General features: G+C 38.7%; 1 protein-coding gene across 1 annotated transcript in view; it reads left to right on the forward strand.

Moving 5' to 3' along the window:
• adgrb1a (adhesion G protein-coupled receptor B1a) overlaps positions 1-23,294 on the forward strand; it is a 101,666-nt gene extending 78,372 nt beyond the window's left edge. The window contains exons 19-32 of the mRNA XM_025061655.1: positions 2,900-3,003; positions 5,957-6,059; positions 6,159-6,309; positions 6,395-6,464; positions 6,762-6,828; positions 8,591-8,676; positions 13,978-14,076; positions 16,387-16,558; positions 17,110-17,205; positions 17,331-17,370; positions 18,523-19,178; positions 20,453-20,488; positions 20,635-20,793; positions 22,396-23,294. Of these exons, the coding sequence (XP_024917423.1) occupies positions 2,900-3,003; positions 5,957-6,059; positions 6,159-6,309; positions 6,395-6,464; positions 6,762-6,828; positions 8,591-8,676; positions 13,978-14,076; positions 16,387-16,558; positions 17,110-17,205; positions 17,331-17,370; positions 18,523-19,178; positions 20,453-20,488; positions 20,635-20,793; positions 22,396-22,590 (2,034 nt within the window). The 3' untranslated portion in view covers positions 22,591-23,294. The remainder of the gene's footprint in view (positions 1-2,899; positions 3,004-5,956; positions 6,060-6,158; positions 6,310-6,394; positions 6,465-6,761; positions 6,829-8,590; positions 8,677-13,977; positions 14,077-16,386; positions 16,559-17,109; positions 17,206-17,330; positions 17,371-18,522; positions 19,179-20,452; positions 20,489-20,634; positions 20,794-22,395) is intronic.
• Positions 23,295-26,968: the final 3,674 nt, after the last annotated feature.

The raw sequence follows: 26,968 nt of genomic DNA on the forward strand, positions 1-26,968 counted from the left end.
GAAAAAAGCACAGCAGTCGAAGCCCAGTTTACTGCCCCTGCCAAGCCTCTATCTGTTGAAGGGATAAAAGAGCAGGCCAGGGCTTGGACTATTTTGGGCTGTTGTAAATCCTGTCTTAGTCTAAATAGAGAAATGCTTTGGGGGTACATGACATTGACAAACCTCTTTGGTCATTTAGTCAGAGGACAGCCACAGTTATGCGAAATTTCCAGAGGAATTTTAAATGCAGTGTTTGTAGCTTGGAAGCCTCTTCTATGTTGGATCACATTCAGACAAGGAAATTCAAGGACAAACTCAGACAACAGTATCTGAAATCTGCCCATTTTGCTGTCATGTCTGTAGGAACAGCAGAACAACAGAGATGTGCAGTTAATCCAAAAAAATATGCATCCAACTAAGGTAGAATTTTATTTTTATTGATTTTAGATTTAAAGTTAATAATTGTATTTATTTTTTGAATCGCTGTACCAGAAACAGATAATAACTAAAGTGTGCATCATTGATGTTAAATATTCTCGTTTCAACAATAAAGTCCTAATGGTAATTAGGGAGTTCACCTCTGTTCATTTTTTTTAGTTAGTGTACTACGAAAGTCAGGCTTTTATGAAAGATCCAGCTACAAACAACATCTGGTTTTAAGCATTTTAAAACCACAAATACTTCTAAGATTAAAGGCCAAAACCATTAAGTGGTTACTATGACCGACACACCTTTTCATCTATTTTCTCCTGTCAGGAACATAAAGTTTCCTAACTGGAGACAAAGGAAATCTGAAACTGACAAAAACAAAACAAAAAGGAAAGTGAAAGGTTTGCATGTCATGTGCGAGCATCGCAGGGAGCAGGCAGGACCCAAATGCAGTACTGGAGAGACTCTTTCTGGTGCAGGAAGTTTTATTAACAAAGTCCAAATTAACAAAACACGAAGAACTAACAGGCATGGAATTCTCGAGGAAAACACAGAGTAGGAAACTCACGAACACGAAGATCTAACACAATCACAATGATCCAACACCGACAGAGTGAGGGAGAGGGGTATATATACACAGGGAACACCAGGTGACACAAGTGAAGCTAATTACCAAACAGGTGAGTGTGATCCCATGATTACCCCACAAAGAACACAGGAAAACACGGAAACAGACAGACATGACATTGCAAGTGTCGTGCAAATTTTCTATTATTTTGTTATATTTTATTTGACAGATTAATTGTGCCTCACTTAGCTCCACTGTGGAAACACTAACAACATTTCTTTAATTGATATTTGAATCAGTAGTTTCACCATTGATTCAACTCTTTCACAGCGAACACCGCAGCAGATTGTAGTCATATCTGTTTACTGCAGATATTGACAGCAGCTTTATGTGATGTATTTCTGCAGAGAATTGCATACAGCTTCTCTGTAGTGTAGCTGGAACATTTGTTGCCTCTACTCATGTGGAATAACTCAATCTGGTCACTTCATCACTGGGTGGTGGCGTCCGTGTTTTGACACTGCATGAGACATCAAGTTAAGCTTTGTCATTGGCTGAGAAGGAGGTAAAAATTTGTCCATCTCAGCAGACGTCTTTCCATTCCAATGCACTCTTAATCTTTTTCCTCTCCCTGCTTTGCTTTAAGAGTTGGGATTTGCTGCAGTGCAGCTTTATCAGAGGGATTTAATTAACTTGGACCTGGCACGCTTCAAACCTGGAGACAAGACAGGCTATAAACTCAGCCAATTATTTCCTATGGAGAACGGTGGAAGGATCCACCGTATGCCCACTAACCTTTCACCCAAACCAACTGTATGGTCTTATCCTTTTTTTAACTTTCACCACGCCTTAACTTTTTTTTACTACTTCAAACCCAAGAGCCGCCAGACTTTTAAACACAGACACTGACTTTAAAAAAAAGTGGCAAAAATCGTGCCATGGACCATAAAAATTTACATGTTTTGGAATCATGCACATTATTTGTGTATTATTTATTTACATTAATTATTTTTATTATTTATATATGGATGGTGAATAATATGACATACATATTTATTTAAAGTTTTTTTTTTTTTTTTTTGCTAAAGGTGATGCATTGTCATGTGAAAACTCAGAAGATTCAGTTTACCTTGACATCACAGCTCCTGTAATCACACCTCCATATGAATCCATTCACACCTATCAGAGAAGCTGATAATGGTCACCTGTTGAGCTCATCCAGAAACACCAGAGGAATGCAGTGCCATAGGATGGGAATTGATAAGGATTCCAATTCCAGTTCTATTAGCTATACCTATTACCTGTTGATTATTAAATGATGAGATAATATATACTGCAATCTACAATTGCCCGCACATTCTCTTTAATAAACAAGACAGTAACTCAGACTCCTCACACTCCAGACTGTGAGGACAAAGACCACATACCACTTTGGCCAAGGTTATTTCAGTTGTTATCAGTGAAACAAACAAGCAAATGTATGAATTTGCATGTGTTTCAGAGGTGAATATCAATGTGTCCTCATCTTTCACCTTTCTTTTAAGGCCATTCAGCAAAAACAATAAAGGAATAAAATTCTATAAAGAAAACAAACACCAAGATTGTCCAAGCGCTGCAGACAAATGGGTGGTAAAGTCTCCTAGTTTAGGGCTTTAGGGCATGCTTTAGAATGTTGACAAAGTCGACAACAAGTACTGTAGATTTTCAGTTTATGACCTGCACATCTGCTCCTCTTATTATTATAATACAAGTATCATGGCAGTGATGGTGTCACAGTGAAAGGTCGGCCGTTTTGTGTCTGGCCCTGGCACTGGCTGAAGAATGACCTGTTCAGAAGTAAAGGTCTTGTGTTCTGTGTGTCGGTGTGTACGTATGTAATCACTTCACATGATCCTGATGACTTTTTTAAATTCTGTTTTCCAGAACATGGATAAGACACAGCTACCTTCTGTGACTCTGATTGTGGGCTGCGGAGTGTCTTCACTGACGTTGCTGCTGCTCATCATCATCTACATGTCCGTGTGGAGGTGAGTCACTGACACATTGGAAAAACAATACACCTAGATTGGGTTTTGTGTAATAATAATTAAAAGTGCTGAGATTAGTATATTCCAGAAGAACTCCTGTAAAAAGAGGGAAGATCGTTTCCAGGTTCTTGACTAAAAGTGTGAGTTGAAAACAACTGTGCTGCTGCCAAAGCACTTCTGACTCTCGAAGACTCTCTTAAATCACTTGTGTCTGTTCTGTTCACTCATCACAAACAGGAAGTGATTTTGTTTACGCGTGCTTTTCGGCTCCAGTTCCAAAATAACAAAATGATAAAAGGCTTTTGGAAATTCTAAATGCTACAACAGTGACTAATTCAAGAAAAAAAAAAGTTAATTTTATGATGTTTTTCAGCTTGTTTTTTAAAGCCCTTAAGTACAGTCTTTCAATACTGCATCCAACTTTTGGACGATGAAGGTATAATTGTTCCTCTCAAGCCTTCTGCAGGTTGAATATGACTGAAAATTAATTTTGGGGAAAACATAAATGACAGATGGAAATGAGTAATTCTGTGAAAACCAGTAAAATATGAAGGACATTTGTTTTTCTGTTCTAAATAAAGCTTAAAATATTCAAGTCGGGTGATGTTTTGAGGTAGGATTGATGTTTTTGGTATAACTTTGTTGTTGACTGCAGTGTGCATGAGGCTTGAGGTGAAAACTAGCCCGAGAGATTTTAACTCAGACTAAAAAAACATGTATTTTTCTCAGAGATAATGCAGAAAAATTTAATTTTATAGTACATCGCTTCAGAAAAAATATTAATATTAATATTATTAATAGGAAAATAAAACAAGAGCAATAACCCATTTAACATATATTTAAATGTTTACAAACCTAAAGGTATGCAGGTTGTTATATATTAAACATCAGTCATCCTTATATTATTAATAGATTCCACTTACATCAACTGATTAGAAACATACAACATATGTCTAAAACATATCATCAAATCACTAAAAAACCACACACTCTTGTTTGTTATACAACAACATATTTGGAACATACCTGCCATCTAATTTACTAGATCTTAGGTCATAGAATATGTGGTGTAATACACCATCATGTTCCCTGCTCTGGGTCTGTAGGACCGTGTTCTCGTCCGACCAAAGTCAGGCTGAATGAGACACACGTAGCAGTTATGGATGATTGCTGACAAGCATCACAGAAGTGTCGCACTCTCCTCCTGAGGACTGATCTTTTTGTCGTCTGAAAAGACAGGCCAGTGTATCTAGCTTGTAGGAATGTGCTCAGAGTGATGGAGAAGACATGTCCGCAGCATCATTACTGCCGGAAACATGCAGATGTACAGGGTGAGCTCCAAGGACGAGTCCTCCTGGATAAAGTTATCACCAAAGAAGAAGTCAAGTCTGTCACCTGACATGATATATCAGGGCTCTACTCAAGGACGTATTTGTTTAAGTTCGACTTTTTATTAAACGTTGTAACATTTTCTTTTTCAGTATCTGGTGTAACTCTTGTAAAGAAGATGCGCTAACGACGAAGGGCATCTTCTCCGTCACTAGTGCAATCAGACACATTCACACCATGTTTACGTAGAGTAGACATGCACTGCTGCAGAATGAGGTCCAGTTTTTATGATTCGATTCTTATGAAAAAACGTCAGAGAGTTTTGAAGCAGTGTTCTAAATTAGATTTGTGTAATTAAAAACCATGTTGTGGAATTCCTGATTACTATTTTGAGCTGTTGTCACATGATATTATTTCCCTCCGATATTTGCCACACACGTCTGTGTTACTAGTGATTCGTTTTTGCAGATCTGTGTAACCTTTACATTTAGAATAACCAGCCAAGGGGCACCAGGAATTTTTAGGGAGAGTGAACTTTTCTATTAAAAAGTTCAGTGAAATAACTTGTGGCAAGGTCAGACTGAGCTTTAAATGTCAGCAGTAATAACTCACAATTGATTTTCTGTAAAAATTTGGACCAAATTGTACCATATTACGTTGTTAACAGTGTACACACTATCACTGAATCACATTAACCACACTTATAAAAAATACCTTGAGACTGTAAATATATTTACGTGAGACATATTAAGGCCACATGCATACAGAGAAAAGCTTTCTCTCAACAAAATTCCTGAGCCTTGAGGCAGAATATTATTTATACATGTAAAGAATTAATTTTAAGTATGATTTTTATTCTGCCCATGAAAGCTTTAATTGGTCTTTGAGGGTATTTTTTACAGCTACAGTATCAGGGAATACATCTTTTAAAAAGCACCTATGTTTTTATGGTTTTTGGCAACCATTTAACATACTTTCAGAATAAAAGGTTGCTTTATTCTCATTATTCATTATTTAATTCTGAACAGGAAAACGAGATTATTCAAAATTCAGGGTAAAAAGTTACAAGATTAATCCCAAAATTATTATGGAAAATGTAATTTTTTTCCTCCACACTGTAATAAAATATATCAGGAGTGAAGGGGTTTAAGGAGATGACTACTGACCTTGACTGGACACAGGAGCCCGTGTTCAGCCATAAAAGGAACAGATGGTTTAATCAAAAGGAGACGTTGCCTTAATTTAGTGAGCAAAGAATGAACAATTTTAAATAAATAATAGACCCACAAATTTTCACAGTACAGTTTCATGTCAACATGAAAACAAGTAGCTAATTGGTTTAAGTTGTCATATTGGTGTATTTATTTAAATTTGTAAGGAAAAAAAAAGTAAAAAAAAAAGGGATTTTAAATAATCCCCTTATTTTTCTTTTACATCACTAGCTCCTCTTGAAAACCTAAAATCAAGACTATAAAATTAAGACTAATAAAAAAGGTTTCCTCCTGTTATATGACTACAAATTCACAACAGACTCAGACCTTCTCAAAGATCTACAGATTAGCCCAAAATTAACAGTTCCTGCCAGAACATCTAAAAAAACATCTCCCCTTGTGTGTTCCTACAGGTACATACGATCTGAACGCTCAGTCATCCTCATCAACTTCTGCCTCTCCATCATCTCCTCCAACGCTCTAATTCTCATTGGTCAGACACAAACTAGAAATAAGGTAAAAAACAAATCTAAAAAAAAGAGTCAACTTGGTCCAATTTTTTGGTTGAATTTTCATTATAATTCTTGTATTTTCTTTTTCCGTCTGGCCTTCCAGGTCTTGTGCACTCTGATTGCTGCCTTCCTGCATTTCTTCTTCTTGTCGTCGTTCTGCTGGGTTTTAACAGAAGCATGGCAGTCCTACATGGCAGTGACGGGCAGACTCAGGAATCGCATCATACGGAAGCGTTTCCTGTGTCTGGGCTGGGGTGGGCGTCTTGTCTATTCATCGTTGTGTCTCATTTTTACCCTCACTTCTTTCCCCTTTAATGTCAGTTTGTATTCACCTCTTAGGTCTCCCGGCTCTAGTGGTGGCCATCTCTGTTGGATTCACCAAGGCGAAGGGATACGGAACTCCCAGCTAGTGAGCATGCTTTTCTATAAGATGGAAACATCTGCGTCTGAAGGGTTTAATGCAGCAACGTTACGCATGGCTGAAGATTTATGTTTGCAGAATAATTAACCTCTTTCTCTCTGTGTCTCATCTATCTTTTACATTTCTATTCTTGTCACTTATATGACCCTCTACCCTTCACCTCATTCTATACATCCAACCCACACTCCTGCACCCCTTTAATGCATCTTTCCTCCATCACCTTCTCCTCCCCCGCCTCCCATCTTACCACTCTGTCTGAATATTCTCATTCTCCCTTTCTTCTAGTTGCTGGCTCTCTCTGGAAGGTGGTCTTCTTTATGCCTTCGTTGGACCTGCTGCAGCTGTTGTTTTGGTATTTCCTCTTTATCTATTTTTAGTGCTCCATTTTAACAACACTGCATGAAACCATGTGGCACCATTGTCAGTATTGGACAGATGCTCAATGCATGGACTGCTGTAACGTGAAGACTGTAAAATCCAATTACTTATCTGAATATGGCCAAGTGCATCACAGCAAACTGATGAAATTATAATTACCTGAAATACTGATATAAAACAAATGACTGGAGCCCAGTGATTCCAAACCACTGTGTTCTGGCAGACCAGTGTGCCGTGAAAAATCATTCGACTTCATTTATTTATTTACTGAAAATAATATTTCCTTGTCAGTCTATGCAGGCAGGAAACGCAGAACAGTCCAATATTTCTTCACTAGGTGACATTAGATTGCTAAATTTACCAAAAAAAGCTGTTGAAGAAGATCATAATATTAAGGCTAGTTTACAGAGACAAATTAACACTAATTAAGTGCAGCTGAAAGGTGCAGCTAATCAACACGTACTTTGACTGGCAGAAAGACTCAGCAAATGCAAACATGTTGTCCTTTTTTAATACAATACTTCAACAAAAGTGTTGATACCAGAGTTTGACACAAAGTAGTGTTAGTTTTCTTTCACATGGGTTGTTTTTATTGGGGAGGGTCTCTGTCTGCTTGATGTTTTATGTGGCTTTTCTGCCTTCTTTGTTTTTCAACTGCATCACTCTATATTGTTTTGACTAAAATATAATGTACAACAGTTAAAAGTCCTAATTTATTGTCATTACCAATTAGCATTAATGCTTAAAGCCCATACAGCAGCAGAGTAGACTAAAGAAAGTTCCTTTTGGGACTAAACTTCTCTCCATATGTGACATTAAATCAATTGAAAATCAAACTCTATTTACATAACCATAACCATTTTTAAATATATCAAAAGTTTAAATTAAGTATTTAATTTAAAGTGATTTAGTCTAATAAGCAGGAAACTCCCATGTGTCATTGTTACTTTTGTATTCACAATTTAAGCTTTTTTTGATGTGTACTTTACTTCTGTTCAAATAATAATAATAATAATAATAATAATAATGATCCTATCCCCACATACTCCACCTACAGGATGCATTTGGAAACACACTGGCGTGAAACCTGGCTGCAGTCACACTGTCCTTGTTTTCAGATCAGAATTCTCCGTTCGCTCGTTTACTGATTCACGTCCCAGGGCTTCCTTCCCACTTCACACCTACAGCACAACAGCTTGTTTAGATGTTCTTTTTTACACAATCTGCACCTCACATGAAGACCCACTGTTACTGTTGGCAGCCATGCTGGAGGCCATGTTCTCTGTGAAAAGCTTCAGAGGCCTTAAAGGGAACACAAACTGTGCGAGGATGTCCTTGATACTGCAGTACCTTTTCTGCTATTGAATTCACACAACGTATATTTATTGTGAATTCTCCAATATGTCGTCTTCATTTGACATTTTAAAGTTCAAATTAGAGATACATCTGTGGAAACTATTCCTACACGCCGTGCTTCGTCTGACGACTGATAACGATTTGTCACATATATTTAAGATGACTGGCCCTCCCTGTCTGGTGAAGAAAGTCTGTGTGTGTGTAACAACGCATGTGACTGACACGCATGTCTTTGCAATCCTGATGGATGATGACGTTCGTCGGGATCACAAAGACATGCGTGTCAGTCTTCACAGTATGTGTGCATCAGTCAGTGCATGTTCTGAAGTGATGAAAGTGTGGCTGCTCTGCTTTAACCCTCTCCTTCTTCTCTTTCACAGGTTAACATGGTTATTGGGATTCTCGTTTTTAACAAACTGGTCTCCAAAGACGGCATAACTGATATGAAACTAAAGGAGAGGGCGGGGTATGCCTTATACCACACATCCATTTTCACACAGTGACCTATAACCAGCCTGACAGCCGCGGGGAGGGACAAGTGCATTTATTGCCTAATTACTTAAACGTAGCCTGAGGAATTCACTCAAGACTTTGCCAAAATGGCTGATGATGGCATTTCATTTCTTACTCCAAGAGAAAATGATAAGAAAGAAGAATGTGGCAGAATTAATCAAGAACGAGATAAGGACCAAATGACAGTGTGTTTTCTCATATAGTCTGGACTATGATTGATGCTGCAGAATTAGAGATAAATGGAGGGCAGCAAGAAAACATGGGGAAGGGTGTCTGGTTATTGGTCCTTCACAGACTGAGCAGGATGACTCATTTCATTGCTTTTCCTTTGAGTTGTGAGTATGTTGCCTTTTTCTCCCGCTCTTTCTTTGTAGGTGTTGCTGTCGGTGTAACGCTCTCTAAATCCATCTGTCTCTTTTAGTTAAGCTGATTTTGTTGTGAAGTGGAGGGAATCAGGGTATGACCGCACTGACACTTGGATTTGATTGTGCAAACAAACCAACTTTCAACTGATTTTTCTACAGTACAAACCAAATCAGGGCCTGAGATAATCGAACAACCTCTTAGCACAGGTCAGGCTTTAACGTTGTAGTGTAGTCAGTGTAGTTGCATCGATAATGCAGTGTTAGAGACAAACTAATGTTTAACTAAATGTGGCAGGCAGGTTAACGGTCCTTTACTTCAGTAGCTGCTTTGATGGTTTGTCACACATTCTCACCTAAAGTAGGATATGGTACCTGCTCTCTCAACTTTTTTGCAAAAAACATATATTTATTTCAATGTAAATGCCAGTAGACCACACTATATGTCAGTGATAGTTCATACTACAGTGAGGGTTTTAAAATCTCTAATGTAGATCGTAGCTTGTCTGTGCCTCATCTGAAAGACTGCTTCAATGCAGTTCATGTGAAAAATGAATATTCAAGTGAAGTTGTACTTTTAATTATGTAGATGACTACACAAAAGTAACGTGGAAATTTTGTTTGTGGAAAGTTTTTTTAACAAGACATTTTAAGGGCCCTCACCCCCTGGGTTTGGACACAGACACCAGACCAAACACATTAATAACACTTTTAAATGTGGATGTTAAAATTAATTATACACAAATACTTGGAAATGAATAGATTTAAAGAAAAAAACTACTGTGACTGCTTTCAGTATAAATATGTTTGATTGAATTGATCTTTTCTGTTATTTATCTTCATGTAATTTTCCACTTTATTATTTCCTAGTATTTTTTAATTCTATTTTTGGGAGGCACTATATTTTTTCCCCATCACTGTGACCCAGTAACTTAAGCCTTAAAATTATTATCAGCTTTAAGGAACAGCTCAGACGTTCACCCTGCTTCCCTCTTCACTGCAGGCTGTTTTGTTTTGTCTCCATCGGTGTAGTCAGTTTACGTTTGAGATGTTGGTTTTTTTTCCCCCACTTTGAAGAAAATGTTTGCTTCTCACCACTGATTTCTCTGTTTGACTGTACCTGTCTGAAATGTCATGTTTGAGTTTGCACAGAATCCCCTCTCTCTCACTCAGGGCTCTCCAATCAGGAAAACATCAGTCTCAGAAGCCCCCTCCCATGTCATCAGTGATTGGGTAAAACAAACCTGCCCATCCCACCTGTTTTTTTTTTTCTTCTTCTTTCTAATGTATGGCTACGAGCCCTGTCCATCACCAAACCTACTGAACTTCTCCTATTGGCTTCCTCATAGTTAGCTATATTAATCATTACTTTACTATAGTACTACTAACCTGGTAATTAATACTACTCTCTGTTAGACAAATCATCGAAACACTGTTTCTGATAGAGAAAGCCCCTTTTAGCTATTTCGGTACTTCCTCAGTGTATTTGTGAAGAAAGGTTTGTTTGAGGAACAAGTGAGCTGGTTTATATCTGTTTGTACCTGATTACCTTATTTCTACTAACGCCATTATTTTACGTTAGGTTTTCGATCGTTTTTGGTTACTGGTTGTGTGGTTAATAGTTAGTAAATTAGAGTTGTTCAAAAGTCAAAGGCCAGCATGTTGACAGGGCGTGTGTTGATTTTTTAGGAAGAAAAGAGTTACAGGGAATGCACTTAGACTAGAAATAAAAAAAAAAATGAAACTGGTACATAGTATTTAAATTGTTCAGGCCTTCATAAATCACTCAAGGTCTTTTCACTGCCCTCTTCCTTCATGTGGACAATTACAGTGAGACAAAATGATTATCCTCCTGATCACAATAAGAGTTAAAAAACCTCAGGAGGGAGAACGGCTTGAATGGCGTAAACTTCTTCTCTCTCATTTTCTAGTTTGGTGCAGCTTATAACAGACAGAAAACCTCGATGTGCATCAGTCTCTAGTGTCTCCTCCGTCTTATTAACCGAAACTCTAGTGTCTCCTCCGTCTTATTAACCTTGAAGACCATCGTGTCTCTTGGTCTTTCGCTGTCTGCTTCACGGCAGTCTGCTGTGGTTTCCAGAGAAGATGAATCAGTAGCAGTGTAGTAAAACACCTGCAGGACCAGAGCAGAGATGTTATGATGTTGTACATTGGTGGTTGTTTCTCTAGCAATTTTGATGCATTTTGACATTTAGGGCAAAATCAACTGTGTTGAAGGAGGGAACAAAGAAAAGAGGAGTGGCTGGAGATGCCCCTTCAGTTTTGCCAGCCTTTTTAGCTAGAATGCTCAAATGGCAGGACTTATCCTTTGACCAGATGTATACCATCCCTGTCAGCCACCTCACATAACACTGGGCAGAACTGCTTTCTTATGAGATCAGGCCAGTATTTGTTTAACGATCTTCGGCTAACAATTAAAGTATTGCATAATGAAAGTGAGCTAGCCCAAACCTGTGTTCTCCTGTGTTCTGTGTTCGGTTTTAGTCATATGTATCATCACTGCTTAATGCAAAATGGAATTCTCTTTATTAGTCAGTGCAACTGTCCAAACATTTGCCACTTAGGTCTCAAATAAGTGACATCACTGCCACATTCTGGCCCATTTGTCTATTTTTCTAGGACATTGAAGGCAACAATGGTTTAATTCTGACAGTGATTAGTTACTTTAGCTCAGTGAATTAGTTAAACAGGTGGTATTTTTGTGGTATTAACTATTCATATATTAAATTAAATAAATGGTTGAGAGAAAAGTTTTTGCTGTTGACTGTGGACAAGAAGAATATTTTTGACATTACTGGAAGTGAGCCAATCAATGTCATTTTCACCCCATTAATGTTCCTCTTACCATTGTTTTTTTTTCCTAACCTTCAAATTCCAGATTACAACACTACATCAGAGGTGTTGATTGCTTTTTAATATCATTGCCTACGGTGTACATTTAGCAGCTGTATTGGCCTTTAACTCCAAATTGAATTTCTTCCATTATAGTTTTTTTTTTTTTTTTTTTTTTAATCTAAGCATCCAGAGGCTACAAAAATCGATTCCGGTCTGCTTTAGCTATATTTGTTGCTCAGTGGGAGTCGGGTTTGTAAGTTGTCAATATTTTCCACTTTTTAGTCCATCTCCAAACATATGAATAGGTCGATTCATAAATGGATCCCTGATTGTTTATGAAAGTTGTCTTTGGTGGACTGGTGTCAAACTGGGAGACATGCTGAGCACAGGCACAGGTAGATTCTTTAAGTCATGCAGAGGTAAACTGCGAAGGGACAGTCGCTCTCACACTGTGGAACCGTTAACAGCCTAATGGAGCCGACAGCTTGCAGTCATCATCATTGGGTCCAGTTAAGTGTCATTTAGGAGAATCACTGACTAGGGGCAGACAATGAGGTATCACACTGAGTTACTGCAGGTAACAGAGGAGTTTAGAAAGACAAATATTTCAGCATTTCTCAGAAGGACTGTAACAGAAACTGCTGTCATCTGTTCACAGTACTTGTTCCCTACATGGATTAATAAGTAATAATGTGTTAAGAGTGTAAAAAACAAATGTCAGGGGTTGTTTTTCACTGTTTTAAGTCCCACACATTTGCAAATTAAGAAAAGAAAAACTGTTGCTTCTGACAACAAAGCGTTTTTGTAAAATAATGAGCATGGAACAGTAAACGCCTGCTAATTGTTAGGCATGCTGTAGCTGAATGTAAGGCACTGTAATTAAATATTAAACTAAAAAAGTCAGCTTACAATTTCAGCGCTCGAAATGGGCTTATCTGATGTCACATGTTTCATACTACTTTCTAGGACCTTTGTTCTTGGGAATGCTGGGAGTTTCTCCTTTGTCTAAAATACATTTTAGAGGTGTTTTTTTTTTGTCTTTGATCATTTTGAAATATAGCTATATTTCCTACAGTTTTAGTGTTTTGCCATTTATTTAAGAGCAGACATGAAACCATGATTGGGCTTAAACAATCAAAGTTCTAGTTTCCGTTTTGTTTTTACTGAGTGGTATTTATTATTTAACTAACTCATTGTTATTTTTTGCTTCATTTATAGAAACAATTCATCCGAACATTATTCACTGTCCCATTTTTTCACCCTAACTTTCCTGTCCTCCAAACTTAGTGAATATTGTTTCGTCACTTCTAATGTTATGAAACAGGAGCAACGCAAAGGATGGGTACAGTAAATGGGTAGACCATTGCGCAATAGAGGTGGAGTGAAGAAGAGAGTGTGGGTGGAGACAAGTGTCAGAGTTGATGTTTAAAAAAAAATGATGATAGCAGGATGATACAAGATGGCAGCAGGGCGTGCTGTGATGTAGGGTTGGAAAGGTGGCACTGCCTAAAGTTGCAGATTTGAAGTGTTGACATTTTCCCCGGTAGTGACAAGGAGAGACAGGATTAAAAATGAACCAATCAGGATGCATCATACCTTGTTCAGTTAAAATTAGTCAGACTTTATTATTATTACAATATTTTGGACATGTGTCCTGAATAAAAAAAAAAGAAAAATAGGACAAGTGGCACAATGCACACAAATATAATTGCACACCCATTCAAGACATGGTAGACCAAAAAAGTAATTTGACCAGAATTCAACAATATGCCCATGAATCATCCAATGATAGCCCCAACGTAGCTTCCTCACTCCCGTTCCCTGAATTAGACAAGAGCAAACCCCAGAAAGCTGCAACAGCCATGGATGTGGACAGTAGCCCTGAGAGAGAGAGAGATTGTGTGAGACCACGTGACCTTCTGTGTTTGTTGTGACTGTCTGTGCGTCCTGGTGTGCACATACATCTCAGTGAGTCTGTGTATAGGTGCATTTGTATCTGTTTGTGTATGTTACAGCGTGTTAATTTGACTTTGCAGTCAGATGACAGTGCCACTGTACAATATGACGCTCAAATGTGCCAAGTGCGGAGTTATCTCTTCGGCTGACGTTTCCACCACAGCTACCAGTAACGCCATGTTAGTCCCGCTAATTATTTTTTCCTTAACTATTCTTATCTTGCCCTGCCTTTCTTCTCCCTCTCTGCACTCCCGCTCTCCCTCTCTCCCTCCCTTCCTGCCTTTATTGGTTCTGGTACTTTTATTTTTCTCTCCCTTATCGTTCTGTTCCTTGATGCCCTGACAGGGAGTGTGGTGCCAAATGTAAGGCTTGTGTTATTTCTAGCCTGGGCTTCTGTTTTCTATTCTTATATTGTGATACAAAATATGATAATTTTAAGACTTGGACTTAAACATCAAATTGCTTTCCACACAGAAGCACTAGAACACGTTTAAATCATAACAACCTAAAGTGATTATATTGTCATTATCTGCAGACCAATCACTATATCATTGTTTTACATGTCATTATTATTATTATTATTATTATTACTATAATAATTAGTATTTTATTTTTATTTATTTATTTTTGTACTATTATGGGTTTAAATTCAGGGCATCAAGAGAAGCTCTGTGGTTTATTTGTGAATGAATTGAAAGAATTTGATAGGTTTCCAGAAGAGAAAGTGTAGAACTCTGAAGTGGCAGAAAAGTACATGAGGGTGGTTCAGGACAGAAAAGAACTGAGTGTTGGTGAGGTGTTCAATCATGGACCTGTTGCCAGTCTAAATTAAGCCTTTATTTTTTTTCCAAAATACTACAGATATCTAAGTTGGGCTTTTAATAATACCAACCATTTTCATTGTTAATTTGGTATAATTGTCATGTGACAATTGCTAACTGTATTTGTTTTGCTAAGATTGCAGATGTTTCTCTTTACACCAGTCTAGGAATTGTTCTAATCAAACACAATATATATATTTTTTATTTTGTACACATTGTTATTTCATCTCTCTCATGGCTATGAGGTTTAAATTCAAAGTTTAAAGTGAAATTAAGGATGAAAAGCAACATGTCGAGCATTGATAGCATTCTTGACTATTGCTAACCACGTGTTATGATACCTTTAGAATGAGCTCTTGTATTAGACAGGAAGTTAATGTCTCCTGAAGGCCACCATATATTATTTTTTATTTATAAACAGAACATATCTATAGACATGATTATAAAGCATCTAGCAATATTAGCCCTAATTGCACATCATAAATGCATCCAAGGTTTTTCTTTCATTCTCTCTCAGCCATTATATGCCTGATTTATGTTTGCACTAAAACATCTCAGCAGACTGTGAGGGGAATATATNTACATACAACCATTAGCTGAACAACAGCTAGTCGTTCCCTAGAGCTTGTCAGTAGCAGGTGGGGGTGACTGTATGATCACTTGTTCATTTAACCTGTCGGTACTTGTCACTATTGGATGGTTTGAGAGCACTTATTGCCATTGTGAAAATTTGTAGGTCTACGGTCAAACTCTTTACATTGTTAATGGGAAAAAAAAATCCAATGCCTCTGTGAAAATTGAGTGGTATTTAGTGGTAGTGATTTGATGTGATATTTCTCAGCCACTGATTTTATGGCGAACTGCAAGCTAAGCTAAAACTGTTATGGAACAACCACTGCTCCGGGCGATGTGATCTGAACAGCATTCTTCAGGTTTTATGCTTTTGATTCAAGGATGGACATGAAATGCATAAAAGATTAAGATTCAGTTTTTTGTTCATTTACAATTTCCTATCATAACTTTATTGGTTTCTGTTTGGGTTAGTAACCCAGGCTATTTCCATACAAAATCTATCTATATTATAAACTAAATGTATGACACCTTTGGCAGTCAGTAAAAAGATGCTAGAAAACATCACTGTGGGCGGGGGGGGGGGGGGGGGGGGGAATTTTTTTTTTTTTTTTTTTCTTTCTTTTTTTTTCTGTCCCCTCCTCTTTTGCCTCCTTTTTTTGTCTGTGTTTTCTTTTTCCAGCCTCATTACACTTGTTTTTCCCCCGCTGATCACCTTCTATAGTTTGACTGAACCATCTTAAACATACATGCATGTAATATATGTGATCTCTGAGCATATATATCTGCAGATAATGGATGTATGTTTTTGTATGTGGCAGTAAAATAAATTTTGTTGTGATGCTATGTATTTCTGCACAGTTAGAAAGGACAGTTATCAAAGACATGTGTAGGAGACTGTGTTTTTTAATGCTACAATTAAATCCAGTTGATTTTCTTCTGTATGATGGCATACAGTAGACGATTGCTTTAGTTTTGTGATTAAGTGAAACATACAATAATCTTTTTCAGCATAAATATTAGAATAGCCGTTGGTTTTACCCTTTGTCAAGTTTTAACACTGGTGTCCCTAACTGTCCATAACTTTTTTATCTATAGGGCATCACTGTGGAGCTCCTGTGTAGTTTTGCCTCTCCTTGCCCTCACCTGGATGTCAGCCGTCCTGGCCATCACTGATCGACGCTCTGCGCTCTTCCAAATCCTCTTCGCAGTCTTTGATTCACTCGAAGGTTTTGTCATCGTCATGGTGCACTGCATCCTCCGCAGAGAGGTATCCCAGAGATAGCTTATTTGTATTTGTCGCTGTTTGTTATGACATCTGTACCTTTCTGGACACATCCTGTAGCTGCACTTTTATAAAGATACAAGAGTGAAAGAAAGTGTTTCTGAACTTTAATGAAGACTTTCAGCAAAATATATTAAGAATGTTCCCTTTTTTATATCACTTTCTGTAAAAAACAAGACAAAACAATAAAAAAAAAATCAATAGAACTAAGTGCAAAAAAAACCCAATTTCCAGTATTTACCCTGGTTAAAAAGTATCTTTTTACAAACTTAACTAAACTTTTGCCAGGTTTCTAAAATGAATGTATTAACCATTAAAAGAACTTAATAAATTCAAAATAAGAAAGGTTACTTTTCTTGTTGGGGGGAATTATGAGGCGCATGAAAACTGTGTGTGTGCCACAACTGGCCCCTGCACCACATTTTGAACATATTTTATCTGATAAATCAGTAATAAATTTAATTTAATTTAGTATAAATGTCAGGAAAATAAACTTGAGTTTTTAGGTCATGAGCTTTGTTCCTGCTCTGTTGCAGGTTCAGGAGGCAGTGAAGTGTCGTGTTGTAGATCGCCAAGAGGACACAAACGGAGACTCAGGCGGCTCTTTCCAAAATGGCCACGCTCAGCTCATGGTATGGATAAGTGTGTTCCGTATTTGGTATTTACTGATTCAGTGTAGTTTTGTTTGTTTTAATATCAGATGTAGCAGAGTAGTTGTTGTGGTAGGCTCACTTTATATTTGCTTTTCTCTTTCCAGACTGACTTTGAAAAAGACGTTGACATGGCTTGCAGATCAGGTAAAGCCCCAGGATAAATACGTTTAATTTTAGTGTATGCGTTTGTGTGACCTCGGGGACTGCTGCTCAACTCTTTTCATATCCCCCTGTTTTCCGCCTCCTCTTCAGTTTCCTTAGTGTTTCCCTAACAGATGTGAGGCATGTTCTCCCTTAGTTCTTTGCTCTTGTCGTACAATCAACATCACAGCCGCCCGCTTTCACCGAGGAGTTGTTTTGACAAAAATACAGCGCAGTACAACTGCTGTAACACAGTCGCCCAGGCTGATGGGAATGGGATGAGCGTGTGTGGATCAGTTATAGGCAGATAAATAGGGCTGTCAGAGTCTCTACTACACTGCGGCTGCATAATTAAGTCCCTCACGACAGGGCTGTATCAGATGCTGGCTCTGCTCTGATATCTGCTTGGAGAAAAAAAAAATCTGATTATCTCATGAGGCAGGATATCAAGTGGAGCATTTGAAGCAGAAAAACTCTTTCTAAACAAACATGCCCCGTTGAGAAAAAGGAGGGAGAAAAGAATGTATCACTTTCTTACATTTTGTCATTAAAAGGCGGAACCCTGACAGCATCAATGTCCAGTTGGGATTGAATAGGAACACTGTGAAGACAAACTTTGGTCTTAAATGAGGACTTGTCCACCATTTATGGGCGGACAAGGCTAATGTATTGATGTTTTTAAAAAGGGTTGGACAAAACGTTGACAAGGTGTTTAACACTCTTTTATCATTGTTATTTTTCTCAGTCATTTATCTCTATCAGATTAAAAAAATACTGACTAGAAGCAAAGTGTGCAGATTTTGTTGCTGTATGTTGTCTGTGGGAATATCAAAAAGACATTTTTTTGTTTTTAGAAATATCATATGGTACAGAGAGATGTCTTGAAATACTTCATACCAAAGTCTGTGTGGCAGAGAAGTACATGAGTGTAAAAAAACACCAACAGTTTCTCCACCTGCTTCAAAATTGTGTTTTAGTTGTAATCAATAGCTTCCAGATTTTTATCTCAACAACACAATGGCATTTTTTTAAACATGTTATCATACTTTTTTTCTACTTTATTTACACAACTGAGATTTTTTACAAGATTTACAACTCGAGTTCTTGTATAGGTTGTAGAACTTTCTAACTGGTTTCCTGTTCCCCTCACTACAGGCACTGCAAAGCGCTCTTCGCTTCAGGGGGAGGAGAAGATCTCTGCAGGAACACACACCCTTCAGAAAGGTTCTTCTAATTTCAACACCATGCCAGCCAGCATGGCCAAGGTTCACCTTCAGAATGTCGCTGACTACAACTGTCACACGCTGACGCTGCGCAGAGAGAAAGGAGCCGCAAAGGGCATTAGCACGGAGCTACCAGGTGCCAAGTCCATCTACATCTGCGATGGCGATCTCTTCAAGCAGCTGGACGGGGAACTGCCTCGAGGGAATGGTGAGGGCAGCAGCTCTGAGGGCACTGGCAAAGGTCCTGGATACGTCATCCTGCCAACCAACGGCACCGGCACTCTAAAGCCAGCAAAAGTGAAGGATGACCAGGGGGCCAAATATAACATTAGCATCGAGCAGCTGCCACAGACCAGACTCATCCACCTCGCCAACCCCGCCGGTGCAGAGCCGGTGCCTGGCTTTGGGCTGAAGACCCTTCCTGCCGACCAGGTCAGTGTGTCCTGCTCTGATAGAGACTCACCTGCACCCAACCTGAGCAAGACCATGCCCAGAGACTCACAGGTGGGCAGCACCATGTGTGACGGAGGAGAGTCCGGAAAGTCCAAGGGTGAGACGGTGTCCACGCTGTCCATGAGCTCGCTGGAGGTAAGACACCTCTGAAACTACTTACCATGCTATTGTCACAGCAAAGCATCGTCAGCCTCATACTTCATATTTAAAATATGATTTGCATATGTAACATTTTATTTTGTACTGCTATCACTTGTCATATATTCTTAAAACTGGCACATTAATGGTGTTTTATAAAAAAGGGGTGAATATGTTCTTCTAATTTGTGGTTGAATCCTTTAACAGATGATGTCGACGGTTTTCTTGATGAACTGTGTTTAAAGAACTGTCATGACAACAGCTGAATCAGTACAACTGTTGACATTTTTACAATTGTATTGAGTAAATAATTAATGTTGAACATAAACATATGCAACCTGTTTTCTCTAAAAAGGCTTTCGTTTCAAAAATATATCAGCTTGTGATTTATTCTGGGTAAAAAAGAACATTAAGTGAATCAGAGGAGTTTTTTTTATCAGTTTTATATCTTTGTACTATAGTTCTGTTTTATTTTTGCAGCATTAATGCATAAATCCAGTATATGAATGTATCTTGTAAAAAAAAACACAACATTGTGTTGACTAACAGATGCCTGACGTATTAGGCCACAATTTCATGTAGAATAGGTATGAAATCATTTAAGAGATAAACTGAAGAGTCTGTTTGACAACTGTGGTAAAACACCAATTCTTACTCATTATAGATTTCATTCTTGTCACTCTCTCTATACAAATACCATTAATTTTTTATTTTGGTCACCTATGAGTTTGCATGGATGCAGCCATTCATACATAGAAAATGTAAAAACAATTAGAAGTGTAACCTTACATAGAGCTGGGGAAGTGATTTGTTTGCGGCGAACAGCATCACGCGATGCTGTCCTGCATTTGCTGGCCACATTTGGAGATAGCATCTTTAAAAAGGTTACGTTATCCCTCATCGCCCAAGCCTAGACAGTTAAGATGGCAGTGATCAGCACACAGTGGTGTAGACATCTGCCTGCTGGTGTCTTTTCACTTCAGGGCAAAACACAATCCCATAATGCCATGCGAGGCAGCAGCTGACACAGCTCCTGAGCAGCCTGAAGGTCAGGTTTTCCTTCATCACTCTGTGACAGGGGAAGAAAAAGGTCATTAGACTGCAATCTGTTTACGGCGAACTTGTGCCAACAGGGTCACAATGAGCGGCATCAAACCTGGTGTCCACCCACATTTGTGTCCCACTCAGAGAGAAGACGCACACTGAAACACATAAGACAGAAAAACAGATAAGGACACGTCTTTAATCTCTGTCTTATCTTCCCCCCCCAGAGACGAAAATCACGCTATGCAGAGCTTGACTTTGAGGTAATTTTAGTCTTTTTGATTCCTTCAGACCATAGAAATGATCCTTTAGAGTAGGATCCAGATTAACAGTTTGACTTTAGTGTTTTTACAACTTACACTGGGCTTTGCTCTTTGCTTTGTGCGTAACGTCCCATGTTCCTGTGTAGAAAATTATGCACACCCGGAAACGCCACCAGGACATGTTTCAGGACCTGAACAGGAAGATTCACAATGCAGACAAGGATAGAGAGTCTCCACCAGTTGAAGCCAAAGCTGCCAAAAGATGGAGTGTGTCCTCTGCCAGCAGTGACAAGACCAACATGAGTGTAACCAGTTTAACTTTATCCCGTCCCGCCCCCTCCCCTTTATCTAATAGTGTTGTCCTAATACTGACAAAAGAGATGCCAAATTTAAATTGACTCTGTTCAATGTTTTTTTGGGGTTACAGTTAGAAAAAGCAGGGACTGGCATGTTGGGTTTGTAGCTGCAGTCAAACAACAGGATGTATCTCCTTCGGCTGTGAAGCTACAGTTGTTTCACAGTCTTGGAGTCAGTCTGGCTTCAACCCCAACTTCACTCCTTATTTCTCACTTTCAGCAATTTGATGCCAGGTTCCAGATCATAGTCAGATATTTGTGAGAGGTTCTCATTAAGTTGGTAGCAGAATCATATCCATAGAAGAGGCAGAGAGATTGACCTCATTCTACTTTTCAGGATCATCAGCCACAATCACAATTTATCCCAATCATTACTGCCATGCTTCTTTGTTATGCATGTGCTGCTCCAGCCGATTGAGTGAAGTGCTGTGTTTATAACTCTGTTGGTCAAAGGACTTCATAGAAAAAGATTGATACAAAATCATTGGATTTCCACCCTTTTGCCAGAGCTCCCACATCAGTGTGTTGATAAGCCGGAGGTGGAAGGTGGTTCAGTTAAAGGAGACATTTATTTTAGTAAAATATCAAGGAAACAAAGTCTAATTATTGAAAGGCTTAAAGCTCTCTTAACTGACTGTCAGATCAACAGTCATCCCTTATTATACTTAATTTTAAAAAAGTGAACTAGATATTTAAGTAAATGAATGACAGGAATAAGGACGCTACAACCTCAGGGACATATTTCAAAAATTAGCCAAAGTGCTAAAAAGGCTTTCTATCATTAAATAAAATATATAGGTAAAATAAAACTTTATCACAGCCAAGGAAGAACTGGACTAATAACAATGCTGCAGATCATGACTCCAAATGTAGCATAAGGTATTTCAAGGGGACTGTTAAAATGCAGCTGTGAGACTTCTTACAATTGAATATAAACTTCTTCTGGAAACAAAGACATTTCTATTTGCCAGATGAGCTATTAATTAAAGTTTTAACTGTAATAGGGCCCACTGCTCTAAAAGGCCACTAAACCAGTACACGGCCCATAAATGGCTTCCTTAGTATTACTTGTTTTAAAACTAAGTAAGAAGTTAGTACAGTATGAATTGTACTGTTTTGGAAGTAGGCAGACTAAGAAATGAACCATAAACCACTGACAGCAGCAGAGAAGTCTCTGTGTGGTAAGAATGTGTTCTAATTGGCTTATAAATACATATACACTTTATATATATATATATATAAAGATATATACAGACACAGTACATTATTTTATTTACATCAATTGAATATCAGACACAAAAAAAGTAACGTTCCTATTGTTCCTGTTTTCAGTACTAAAATTAGACCCAGATCCACGGCTTTGTTAACACACACACTGTGGGAGTGATGTTATCTTTTACCTCCTGGCTCAAAACAAATATATGCTACTTTGTTCCTCCGAGAAATAAAAGGCAGTGTGACATTAAGTGCATCCACCAAAATAGCTGAAATATGTAAGATTTAATCTGAGGATGAATAAGAGTTTTCACTTTCTCCTCTCCTTGCACTCAGGATAAGCAACAGACTCCAAGTAAGAGGGCATGGGAGAGCATCAGGAAGACCCACTCCCCTCCATCCTGGGTGAGGAAGGACCTGGAGACAGTGGCGGCCTCTCCTCTGGAACTTCAGACGGTGGAGTGGGAAAAGACCAGTGCTACCATTCCTCTGGTTGGCCAGGAGATCATGGACCTGCAGACAGAGGTGTGACCTCTGACACTGACCTCATTCGTACGCCTATTTTTTTTTTAAGTTGTTGTTTTTCTCCAGTTGTTTCGGAAAAACAAGCAGACACACGACATTCACTGCCCTGCTCTGTACGTATACTCCAAGGCTGGATGAAGCCCACTGCAGGACTGTGAGGGGGTAGGAAAGGTGTGAAGGAGAGTGAAGTAACAAAACAATCAGAAAACTAAAGATTTAATCCAAAATGCAAGTGTCTCACTTTGTTGTTTCATTTGATGTTTGGACTGTGTTTGTGTCCTGAAGAAGTTCTGGTCATGTTCTCCTACATGGTCTCAGATACCATGCTGGCCTGTGTGGGAGACGGATTCTAAAGTGGAGGATTGAGCTGCTATATGTGCATCATGTCATAAACAGCACAGCTGAGGTAGTCATGCTCATTTGCCCCTGTATTAAATGGTAAAAATGTAATACTCATGATTATGTCTCTTATTTTTTTTTGTTAACCCTGTTCAAATGACCGTTGCCTCTGCTCTCTACATCCGACTGCTTCAGTTGCGCTGAGCTACGACCTCTCCTGGATGTTTCTTTTTTTGTCAACATTAATTGCAAAAGGGAAATAAAAAAAAAAAGTGGTTGAGGAGGCAGACTGCCAAACTTCCGTCCACTTGCCTCTCAGTGCTATTGTCCTCTTCTTTTTTAGCCCTAAACAGACGGGCAAGATAAAAAAAGAGCCAGAACGACAGGTGGCCTACTGTACATATTGACAGCCACTGCAGAGACGACCTCAGCCGCTCACAGCAGGAGCAACATGGACGTCAGCTCATCAAGAAAAGGGCCAGCTCTAACAAATGCCTTTTTGTTTGTTTAGTGTAGAACAGGGAAGGAATCCGTGATGTTGGGTTTTTTTTAACAATGCTGAGGAGAAGCTACATCTGTGTAGCTGTGCGTGTTTGTGTGTATGTTGGGTAATAAAAGGTTCATGCAGATGGCAAATTAAAGGATGAAGAAACATGAACTTTTGTGCCAAGGTGTAAAGACCACGCTGTGCCACCATTCTCTCTGGAACTCTACTTGAAAGATTTTTGGAACACTAAAGGACACTTTTTAACAATGGTACAGTCTTTATACATCACACCCGTGCATATACGCTTGCAGGTCAAAGGGCATGAAAGAGTGGTGCGTACAGTCAGCGCGGTGACAAACTCTGGGCCCAGAAGTTTACAAAGATCCTCCTCCTACAGCGGCAGATATTCACGTTGTGTCTATGGAGGAGAAATGGTCCTAATAAACCCTTTCATCAGAAACGGGTTGATAACAAAGGCAAACAACATACTATTATATTGTTGTTGTTTAGTTTTTTTTTATTGAGCTCATCGTCATCCTGTCTTCTGTTCATGTTTTTTTCTCCTTTAATTTGTCACAGGTCAGCAAATGACCAGCTCTATAAATATATATTGTATATGGTATAATGATTAAAGATGATGCTATAAAAGAAGGACATAAAGAGTTTGTGTGAGGGATGGTTGGTCGCACACAGAGAAAGCACAAAGGCTCATTTGGAGTCGTGATGTACAGCATTGTAATTACTTCAGAGTTCTACAGAATGGATTTTAGCCCATAAATATCTTTCTTACTGTGCTTGGGGATAGTTGTTATCATTATTCTAAATATGAACATAATTATCCTCCCCGCCCCTGTCACTTCCTGCCCTCCCTCACCTCCCCTCCTCCCCCCTCCATGCCTTCAGGTTACTGGACTGTAGGAGTGTTCCGTGTGTCACAAAAGTAACTTGTCTTTTGATATCACCGCCAGTCACTCCCTCGGGTCTGTATTTCTTCAAACCTTGCCTCCCCCGTCCCTCCATTCTCTTCAATGTTCGACCTCAGACGTCCCCCTCCATGTGTGACCCCGCTCTCTCCTCCTCCCTCCCCTCTTGTTTTTATTTCCCTTTTTTTATTTTAATGGGGTTGACTCTTTGTTAATGTACAGTTTTCAGAGCACAAAATGAATGTGTTTTATTTCTAATAAAAAACATATCTATATAATAAAAAACTTATTTTCTTTTTTGTTTAGAATTTGTTCCTTATATATGTGTCATATATAATATCTGATTCTAAAATAACCCAAAAACTGAACCAGTATTTAAGATAATTTGTACATTTCTTTGAAAGGGAACACTGCTGGACACTTATGGTACTGCAACCAAAAACATGTCTCCAAAGAAAAAATTGTCATATAGCTGTGGTAAACAGGGTCAGTGTAACTAAAGATTATCTATCAGTGTGCCTGAAGTGCGACCTAATACAATTTCAACTAACACTGAGAGGGGACTACTGAAAATAAAGCTTTAATTCATCATCATCATCTTACAGCAGTGTGTCACAATTAGTTGTGGAAACCTAGGTGGAAACCTTCCAACATCTACAGTATAAAAATGAAAGGTAAACCATGAATAATGATGACTCAACAGTCGGTCGTTGTGACACCTGGGACTGAAATACCGCAGGTGAAACAGCTTTCCCTGTTGAAAGACTGCAGCTGGAGCACAAGTGGGAGGGAAACTTTCTGTAGGAACACGACTGTTTGCAGTTTGTTTGGATTCTAAACGAGCATCAGCAAGTGTGTGCATAACGACTTCCTAATTGCTTGTGTCTCTCAGCTGAACAGCAGTCTAGACATTGTGATGGTAAGAGGGGGGGGGGAGGTACCTCCATAAACACTTGAGTGTGTGGGCTCCACAGGCCTATTCAGAGGTGACTAGTGTTTTAGAATATTCCCTTGAACACAGCTACATGAACTGCCCATATTTGACCACATCACATCACCTGTATGTGTATTTGTTATTAGTTTTGTTTTTGAGGTCTTAATTGCAGATGAGGATAATTATTACTGTTTTAGTAAATACGATTTTTTTTTCTCTATCATGCTCTATTGAATCTCAAACAAAAGACTGGTTCAAGAGAATGAGTCTTTGAAGAGCTAATTTGCTGTATTGGTGGGCAGCAGGTGTAAAGGATCAGGTTGGATGATTGTGCAGCAGCTGGTGGTCATCAGCATCAGGCCTCTGCTCTGCTGCTCCACCTGCAGCTGCAGCAGAACAACCAGACACAATGACAGCTGGAAAGATCACAGACAAGTGTCCGGGATGAAGTCAGAGGGTCGGTCCATTAACGGTCATTGTCAGGCCTTTACAGGACACAATGACAGTGAGGCTAATGCCTGGTAATGGTTTGTATTAACGACATGAGTGAATGTGCTCAGATGGATGATGATGACAATACAGGCCAGGACCTCCTCACTCTTCATCACCGCACCTCTGATGGTGGTGTGACCCAAAATGAGTCTGTGAAATGGGAAAAAACAAGTGAGGTCAGTGAACCGTGTTCACTTGTGAAGAGTGGTTCAAAGTTCAAAGTGGGTTTGTGTTTGTCATGATTATGGCCATTCACCAGACAAAGTGCAGCAAAATCTGCAAGTCTTTTTCCCCAGAGCAACTGGCACACTGCTATTCTTGTGTTATATTTGTTGATCTTGTTTTGTGTGAGTAGTGATTAGTATGAGTTGATCAAGTTTTGGATAGAATAATTTTTATCTTCAACAAAACCAAATTTACCTTTGTAAAGAAATGTATTTTATAAGCTGAAGATTTCACACAAATGTCTAATATTTAGTCAAATGAGTTGAAAGACAGAAAGCAAAACCGAGCAGGTGACTGCTATGTTTATACTGTCCATCCATCCATCCATCCATCCATTCATCCATCCATCCATCCATCCATCCATCCACTATTATACAGTGATGTTTATCTCTTGATCTTCTGCAAATGTACCCAGTATTAAACACAAGTGTTTTTTTTTCAGTTGACATTAAACAAATAAGTAAACCTTGAATACATTTGTCATATTGACCCATTCCCTAAGCTTGGAATCTACTGGGTGAGAAGAAAACAAATTCACAGTTAATGTAACAAAACCACACAGTTATGTGAAGAACAATCAGACTACCGACTTAAATGTCAACCATTTGGGCTGAAACATGCATCATCACAGCATTAGTTGGAGTATCTTACACATTCTTTAACAAGAAGATACTTGGAAGAAACTCTGACGCATTTTTTGAAGCTAACCCCATGATATTATGGCATTAAAAAAAACATTGTTTGAAAAAAAACATTGTCACTTAGTGACAAATCTAAGGTGGCTTCTTCTCCCACAGCCTCTTACTGTTATTTATTTGACAAGCATTTCTGTCACCATTAATTTTGCAGAAACAGTCCTGCTGCAGCTGGACGGGGCCATGAGTGGAAACAGTGACTGGAGGCATTATTATGCATGTTAAAGGAAGAATTAACTGAGCATATGCCTCCTGGCTTTATGTCCTAGGTCATCTGTTAATTTTTCAT

This window comes from Cynoglossus semilaevis, chromosome 13 (assembly GCF_000523025.1).
Source record: "Cynoglossus semilaevis isolate Cse_v1.0 chromosome 13, Cse_v1.0, whole genome shotgun sequence".
NCBI lineage: Eukaryota > Metazoa > Chordata > Actinopteri > Pleuronectiformes > Cynoglossidae > Cynoglossus > Cynoglossus semilaevis.